Source organism: Ovis canadensis, chromosome 26, assembly GCF_042477335.2.
Source record: "Ovis canadensis isolate MfBH-ARS-UI-01 breed Bighorn chromosome 26, ARS-UI_OviCan_v2, whole genome shotgun sequence".
NCBI classification, from domain to species: domain Eukaryota; kingdom Metazoa; phylum Chordata; class Mammalia; order Artiodactyla; family Bovidae; genus Ovis; species Ovis canadensis.
In genome coordinates, this window is record NC_091270.1 from 22,519,498 (window position 1) to 22,528,525 (window position 9,028).

Genomic DNA, 9,028 nt, shown 5'->3' on the forward strand with positions numbered 1-9,028 from the left:
AAATGCAAAGTCCCATCGCAGGAGGGCCGGGTCAGGACACTCCTTCTGTGTGGCAGTTTTAGGGCCCCTTGGGGTTTGCTTCTGAACTATACATCTTATTCTCTGTTATGAACATATGAGTTGTGCAGAGATGGGAGAAGCCACCTAATTATCACATTCTCCAGGAGGGTGTTCAGTTCTGCAGAATTTGGCCACTGCTTTGCCAGGTTATTTCCACTAGTTACCTCATTCACTGTAATGATGTTTTGTTTTCAAAGAAAGTGAAAGTGAAAGTCACTCAGTTGTGTCCGACTCTTTGTGACCCCATGGCTTACACAGTCCCTGGAATTCTCCTGGCCAGAATACTGGAGTGGGTAGCCTTTCCTTTCTCCAGGGGATCTTCCCAACCCAGGGATCGAACCCAGGTCTCCTGCAATGCAGGCGGATTCTTTACCAGCTGAGCCACAAGGGAAACCACTTTGTTTTCAAAGTGGTGCGTCTTTTTGTGAGTATGTGTGAGAGACACATGGCATGTCAGCATAGAGAAATATTTGACCAGAACCCCAAACAAGGTTGAGCTTTTTCTTACACAGCAATCTAACTGCAGCCCTACTGTGTACGGTATCCTCCCATGGCACTTTGTGGGGAAGGGCCTGGCTGCACAAAATGTCCATGTTTTAGGAATCAGTGACCCTCAAGGATATAGCTGTAGACTTCACCAAGGAAGAGTGGGCCCTGCTGGACGCCTCCCAGAGAAAGCTGTTCAGAGAAGTGATGCAGGAGAGCATCAGTCATCTGGTCTCTGTGGGTGAGTCTGTCAACACTGATGCATTTTTAAACCAAGTATCCAGAACAGCTTCTACATATTCCCTTCTCAGCCCTCATTCGCATTCTTTCATGGTTCTTAAAACTCCTTGAGGTTAATTTGTTTATTTATTTATTTAATTATACCTGTTTTTTGTCAACCCCAAAGAATATAGTTTTCCTGACCACTCTTCCCTTTCTTGCTTCTTTAACAACCAGGAATTCAATAAATATATCTAAATAAATGCAAGTGTTAAATATTTACTAAAGAACTCTGTTTACTTACTTGATAATTAAAAATGCATTAATGAAAATTATACCAGCTATCTATTTCCAAAGAGAAATGAGACTGTTCCTGTGGAGCTTCTGTGTTTTGGATTCTTTTTTAAAAGTAAAGTTTATCTTACTGTTGTTCAGTCACTTAGTCGTGTTCGACTCTTTGAGACCCCAGGGACCTATCTTACTGTGGGAAGATTTAATTTCTCCATTGAAAACACCGAGGCTTCTTCACTTTAGCTTTGACCTCGGGCCCACACATCAGCAAGAAGAGCCCCCTGTGTTGGCCCAGTGCCGGGATGTTGTTACTGCTCAGAAGGAACAGCTTCCTGAAAGAAGCTGTGGTGGTGTCCGTGGTGCTCTTCTGGGCTGTTCTCGGGTATTCACCGTGTCCTTCCTTGGCAGCCTGCCCTGAAATGAAAGAATGCACATAGTTCTTTAACCCTGAATTAAATCCAAGATAAAAATACCTTTCCCCCCTCTAAACAGGGTATGAACTCTGCAAATCAGATGTGATTTCCCAGCTGGAGCAGGGAGCAGAGTTGTGGAAGGAAGAGAAAGGATTTCCCCAGTGTCCGAGTTCAGGTGAGTTCCAGGCTCCCGTGTGGTCAGTATCAAGAAGATCCTGATACTAGGGGAGCAGATGCCTGGAAATGTCAGCGGCAGAGTTTCCTGAGTGAATTCTGTTTTCAGGAAAGTGGTGGAGGCCACTGGGACCTGTACTCTCTTTTGCATTTTCTTTGGGCCTCAGAAAGGAACGGTTCACGTCCTCTTAAAGTTTTGTATAACGTTCTTTGTCCTGCTTTCTTCCCTTTGACAAATTCCCTTCTCTTTACCTTATCAACAACCAATTTTGATTTTATTTTGTCTCTTATTTCAATCCTGAAAATACTTTTTAATTTTCAGTTTCTAAAATGGGTTTTAACTCACTTTACCTCCTTTCCACATTCTTGCTTTCTGTCAGGGTCAGTATTTGAAACATACTCACGCAGGCCTTGCATGCTTTCAACAGTTTTCTTCCAGTGCCACACTAGCATTTTTTTTAAACATTATTTTAGACAGGAAAAGTGACCCTGTGAGACAAGAAGAAATATTCCTGCAAGATACCTACAAGGAAAACCTATCTAATTGTGAATGGTAAGTCTCAAGGGGGTGAACCCATCCCTCTTCATTAAAGGCATGGGAACTGAAAGGCTTTAGAATGCAGGGCACCATGGTTATTTGAGGTGAACGAAAATGCTGCAGCAGCAGAAAGTTTTAGATAGTTTTAATTTAGGGAAAAAAATTAATTCATACTTGAAACCATAACCTGAGTACTTATAAAATAATTGCATAAACATGGCTTTGAAACTAATGAAATATTTAGCAGATTTACAGTTGAGATGTTATGAAACAGGAAATCTGTGTTGTAGAAAATAGCATGCAGTGAGTATGTAAATAGCATTTAACAGGAGCCTGTTCGTGGCATGGTCAATCTAGAAGTCGTGTAGAGAAAAATTAATGTCTGTGAGAAATCTTTAATAGCCTCTTGTCTCCTTGGAACAGCAGAGATTTCACACTAGAGAGGATATACATGGATATAATGATTTGGGGGACATTTTCACTCACAGATCTCCAGTGGCAAGACATGTGCTAAATCATATGAGGGGGGAAAACCTGTAAATGTAATAAACATGGGAAAGAATTCCACCAGAGCACTCAGCTTTCTGTATGTGAAAGGACACACACTGGAGAAAAACCCTATAAACCTAACGAATGTGGTAAATGCTTCAGCCATCGATTCAGTTCAGTTGCTCAGTTGTGTCTGAATCTTTGCAACCCCGTGGACTGCAGCACACCAGGCTTCCCTGTCCATCACCAACTCCTGGAGCTTGCTCAAACTCAGGTCCATTGAGTTGGTGATGCCATCCAGCCATCTCATCCTCTGTCATCCCCTTCTCCTGCCTTCAATCTTTCCAAGCATCAGGGTCTTTTCCAATGAGTCAGTTCTTTGCATCAGGAGGCCAGAGTATTGGAGTTTCAGCTTTAGCACAGTCCTTGCAATGAATATTCAGGACTGATTTCCTTTAGGACTGACTGGTTTGATCTATTTGCAGTCCAAGGGACTCTCAAGAGTCTTCTCCAACAGCTTCAGCCATAGGGCTAATGTTTACTTGCATGAAGAATTCATGTGGGAGAGAAACCATGTAAATGTAAGGTATGTGGGAAGCACTTCAGCCAAAGCACGCACTTATATTCACCCGGAACAACTCACCCAGGAGAGAAACCCTATAAATGCAATGCGTGTGGCAAAGAATTCCATCAGTGCACTCAGCTTTGTATACACTGAAGAAGACACACACTACAGAGAAACCCTACAAATGTCATGAATATGGGAAGTGTTTCAGTCAAAAGGCTAACTTACATTCATACAAAAGAAATCCTTGTCTGTAATAAACATGGTAAAGCTTTCTGTCATCCTTTCCTTCATCTTTGGTCAACAAAAGCGAATCACACTGGGGCAAAACTAGGAATCCTTTGGTTAAAACTCTGCCTTAGATAGCACGAGAGAGTTCACACTAAAGAGGAATCCTACATATGAAATAAATGTGGCCAAAATTCCAGGCGTATGTCCAGTCCTTAAAGAAAATAATCACGTTAAGGAAAAGCCTTCAAATAGTTCTTTAACCTTAGTTGATGTGAAAGAACTCACCGTATAAATGTAATGAAGGACTGTCTTCATCCTCAATTTTAATGTTTATACACACCAGAGAACCTACGCAGGGACAAATTGTGTGTCTGCAATTAATGTGGAAATGCCCTCAGGGAAGACTAGGGCAGCAGGTGAGCTAGAGCTTTCAGGGAGTCTGCTCTGCACTCTAGGTCCAAGAGAAAACAGAAGTGGAGTGAAAACCTGAGGGAACACATGGCAGCCAGAGAGCCTACTGGAGGAGGATGGGAACTGGGCTGCTGGTAACAGCGACCTTCAGCAAAGGGATGAGCCAGGGTCCAGGCAGCCTGTGAGCCCTGGTTCACTCCCCTTAGGGCTGATCCCGCCACAGTTTCCTCCTGATGTTGGTCTCTCACCTTCCCTTGCGCTAGGAACAGATGTCAATTTTCTCTCTGCACCCCAACTCTACCCTGCCCATTCCCATACCCACGGCACTCAGCTCAGTCTCTGAAGCTGCTTTAATGCCCGCCCTGTCGGATTCAGGGCTGGTAAGTGCTGAGCCTGCTTTACTCCAGATGCCAGCTTGGAGTGAGTGAGATATTCAAAGGCTGATCAGTGACCTACATTTATGTGCCACGGAAGCTTCCCTAGTCTCATTTGAGAACATTCCAAATAGTAAGCGAATTGATGCAAAATAGAAATTTCTATCACAAAAATCATTTTGTGTGGAGCATTCATGACAGTGAAAAACTAGTTGAAATGAAATCAAAATCCCTTTGGCTTTTACTCAGAATTAATGTGTAAACTGTATGTGATGTAACAGTGAAATGACAGTGCACATGGGATCCACCAAGCCTGTGTGGGTGTGCTGGCGGGCACGCTCACAGCACGCTCTGGGCACTGTGGCACTCACCTGGGCCTAGTGGGCCGAATCTCCCAGAGGAAAATGGCCTCGAGTGTTTACAGTTTATCTCACGGACTATTGTACAATAATACTTTCTTTCACTCCTGCTTTCTGGGGATCAGTGGTCATTTTCTCCAACAGAAAGGTGAACTTTCTTTTTCCCAAACTTCTCTAGTTTTTTAATTGGATTGAGGAGAATAACAAGGAAAGTTATGAATAATTACTAAATGGTATTGTATGCTCTGTAACATAGTATAGGAATATGTGCCATTTTGTTATTGTCACTATTAAATCTGGATTATCATATTTAGAATATACATTAAAAGTTTACTTTTTTGTGCCCCGTGGTTTGAGGGATCTTAAGTTCCCCAATTGGGGAGTGAACCTAGGCCAGGGTAGTGAAAGCACCAAGTTCTAATCACTGGACCATCAGGGAATTCCCAAAAGCTGATTTTGGAAATCTATTATAGGTTTTTTTTTTAGAGAACCAGCATAGTGGAAAAATAAATGTGTTTTGATTTATGCATAATGTACACTGCTAATTCATGTGATAATATGTGGATTTTTATGTTGCAGGCATATAAAGAATAAAATAATGTCTATTTTTAATTCAATCTTAGGGTCTGTCATCTAGCAACATTTCATACTAGGCTCATTCACGTACCCACATGAACTGTCGATGTACAGAGGACATTTCTCCATAAGAACTGAAATCAAAAAATTACATAAAATGAAAATTTTACATCAAAATATAACCAATTATTATGAAATTTAAAGTCAATGGTATTAACCTAACAAATAATTTTTAGCACACATAGATAAAGTTGTAGATTAAGATAGTCTAGTTGATAGTAATAAAACATTCAGATAAAGTGTTCTTTACCAGGAAATGATATATGTGAAGTATGCCAGAGTGTGAATTACTTGGCATTTCAGATGAGAACACTAACCAATACTAGGAATTCTTCATAAATAAATGGTGGCAATAATTTTATTACATGGAAAATTAAAGCCATTTAAATATAACTTCAGATAACTCATACTTTTGTAAATGTACACTTTTAAAAAAGTTAATCAGCAAAGAGGACTTTTAGAGCAGTGAAAATACTCTGTATGGCATTATCATGTTGGATACATGTCGTCATACATTTGTCCAAATTCACAGAATGTACAACACCAAGAGCAAACTGTAATGCAAACTGTGGACCATGGATGATTATGATGTCAGTGCAGGTTCATCTTTATTAAAAAATGTACCATCTAGTAGTGGTGTCGATAATGTGGGAGACTGCATGGTTTGGGGGAAGGAGCAGTCTCTGTACCTTCTTAATTTTGTTGTAAACCTAAAATTGATGTTGAGAAATATTGCTTTATTTGTTGAATAAATAGTATCTCACACAACTTTTATATAACTATTACTGAGAATGTTAGAAAGCATTCTATTAAAATTTTATTAACATATCTTTCAATATATTTCATATCTTTCTGATATATTAGTAATATACACTATGTTAGCAGTACTTCATTATTTGATATTATCATTAATTACTGCATAATTCAGTATAAGCACGTTACATGTTAATGAAATTAAAATTTATGTTTACCATTAAAATATTCCATTAATGTTATTAATTACTGAAATTGAAATTTACCATTAAAATATTCCATCATTGTTATTAATTATTGTATCATCAATATTGTAATTACTATCTTTAAATTCACCTTCTACTTTAATACTAGAAGTTCTAGTATAGGTTATCCAAAATCTTATTGGTTTTTCTTTTGAATTCCAGACATGGCTGTAGTCGACCTGTCATCAAATCCTGTTGTTCTAGGCTCTGAGGGCTCTCACTGCCTGGGGGCTGCAAGAAGAAATTAACTTTGCTTTCATCTCAATCATATTTGACTTGTAACACTGTAATTAAAAGTTTTTAAAATGTGAAAATCCCTAAGAAATGTTGTCTTTATTCAATGCAGTTTAACCTGAATATAACTATAGTTCTCAGTCAACACAGAGATGCTTTTCAGAAGGTTCCATACGCATGTGATCATGAATCACCAGTTGGTCACCTTTCTCTGGGCTATTTTCCCTAAAGGACAGATTTGTCTTCAGGAACTAATAAACTGAGTAAGGGGTACCTTTGAATATTAGATGTGGTGGTGATATTAGTCTTCTGAGTCCAGCACAGTTATCACCCGGAGGTTGTCCTCCCATATGGAAAAGGCTGGAGAGCGGGTGGTTGCTCTCTTGCCCTAGTTATGGCTGACTGCTCACAAGGCTGTGACTAGACTGGGCGTTGTGATGAGGAGGGTCACTGAGCGGTGGGGAAGGGGAGGCCAGTGCACGTGGATGGCTTTTTCTCTGATGTGGCAACACTAGAGCCAGTTTTAGAAGACAGTTCATATCATTCAGTATCTCATGTATTTAAACTTAGAGGAGTTTCTAGATCTTACATGTCTTATAGAAGAACTTCTCAAAGGATTTGACGACCTGCTTTCTTACCTATTTCTAGGTTTTAGTTCTTGTTATGGGGAGGCCTCTCACTGCTGTTTTCCACACAGGAAATGAAAACCACACTCTCTGCTGCCTACCTCTGTTTTCAGATGGTGCAGGTTTTCTATCCTTTGTGTAGTCCATCATCCCACACTATAGTTATATATACAAGGACAGTGCTTCTCAAATAAGAAGGTGGATCCTCAAATCTTGCATGGTGATGCAAGATAGTAAGAGCAAGCAGTGAGTGAAGGATGAGACAGAGTTGTAAACTTCCTGGCTAAGCTTTAAGAAACGCACCAACACAGAGATCTGTTAATACTGGCAGAGTATTCTGTGTGTGGGGGGGCTTTTTGGTTTTGGCTCTAGTATTTAAGGAGATCTCTCTAAAATCACAAGGTGGCCACTAAACTAATACAGACCTCAACGGCATATCATATATAACAAAACCTTTTACACAAAGTTCAGAAAATCACTAAACAAATAAGCACAAACCACGTAAAATGTCAACAAATCTCAGGAAGGCAGGAGTCTCATTTCTAGACACATTATAATATTCAAAATATCCAGTATTTCATGCAAAATGACAAGAAAATACAACCCATCCTTAGGAGAAAAAGGAAATTAATACTGTCCCTGAGGAAGGACAGACTTTGGAGTTACTAGAAAAAGGCTTTAAATAACTGTCTCAATGTTGCTCAAAGAAGTAAAGGAAACCAGGCAAATGATGCTTCATCAAATCACGAGTTTCAATTAAGAGGTTTTTGTTTTTTTTTTTTGGCTGTGCCCTTGGGATATGGGATTTTAGTTCTCCAACCAGGGATTGAACCTAGGCCCTCTGCAATGAGAGCAGAGTCCCAATCCCTGAACCACAAGGGAATTCCCAACACAGAGATTATAAAATGGAGTCAAATAGATGTTCTGGAGCTAAAAGTACTATGGGCTTCCATCTGTGTTTATTATATAAAATATTAATAGGGACTTCCCTGATTACAGCCGATCCCTCTCCAGCCAGAACACCAAGATGTTGAATTTTGCTCATCATCCTCACACATGACCTGTTACCACCCTAGCTGAACAGTACAATCACTTTTCAAAATTGTCAGTTTCACCCTGGGATGCGCTTATTTAATTGGCTTCAGGCTATGATATGGTGATTGTGTTAGTTTGGGAAGAGCACCCATCTGCTTAGTATTCTCTTGAGAGCACTTCCACTTCAGCGTGGAAGTCTGTTGAAAGGCAGTACATTTCCAAGCCCTGGAAGCACAGCAGGGGAGACCTCCTTTGACCTCATTTTGCTTGGGGAAAAGAACAATAAGTTAACGATAAGGGCTTCTGTGGTGTCTGAGAGGTAGGGGATATTACAATATATGGCTTGGGTCTTCTTTCCAGGGCTGCTGTGTGTGGGGGGGATGGGGTGGCACAGCAGTGACTGGAGGGCGAGTAGGTGCGTAACTAGGACTCACCTGAATAAAATGTGGGATGGGGTCGTACAGTGAACTCCCCCCAATTAGTCCAACTCAGAGGCTTCACAGAAAAATCCTACTAAGGCGTGTTCTTGGCCTGGAACAGCAGAGCTGCCTGTCTCTGGCCCCATGTAGCTGCCCCAGGGCAGAGACAGGCTGGGGACTGACTGCCTAGCGGTTTACACTCAGTGTCTATGACACTGTGCACAAGGTCAGCCAGGGTCACATGCCTGAGAAAGCAGCCAGCGGGGTGAATATTGTCACCAGGGTGTGGATGGAGACAGCTGATGGTGGTGGGAAGCTGGAATGAGTGGAGCTGAGCTGTGTGGAAGGAGCTGTTAGAGAAACAGGGAAGACTCAGAGTTAGGCTGAATCTTACCCACATGTCACCAAGTACAGAGCCAGATCTGTGTGTTTACAGCTGCGTGAAGAAAACCAGAACTTCATCAACATAC

General features: G+C 40.9%; 1 protein-coding gene across 4 annotated transcripts in view; it reads left to right on the top strand.

Moving 5' to 3' along the window:
- Nucleotides 1-9,028, top strand: part of LOC138430985 (zinc finger protein 705A-like) — a 108,618-nt gene that overhangs the window by 94,649 nt on the left and 4,941 nt on the right. For 3 of the 4 annotated variants that reach the window (XM_069573107.1, XM_069573108.1, XM_069573109.1), the window contains 4 exons: nt 661-787; nt 1,549-1,644; nt 2,118-2,196; nt 6,407-6,558. In XM_069573107.1, the coding sequence (XP_069429208.1) occupies nt 661-787; nt 1,549-1,644; nt 2,118-2,196; nt 6,407 (303 nt within the window). In that variant the 3' untranslated portion in view covers nt 6,408-6,558. Of the gene's footprint in view, nt 1-660; nt 788-1,548; nt 1,645-2,117; nt 2,197-6,406; nt 6,559-9,028 lie in introns of those variants that run through there. The other variant, XM_069573110.1, reaches the window with a different exon arrangement.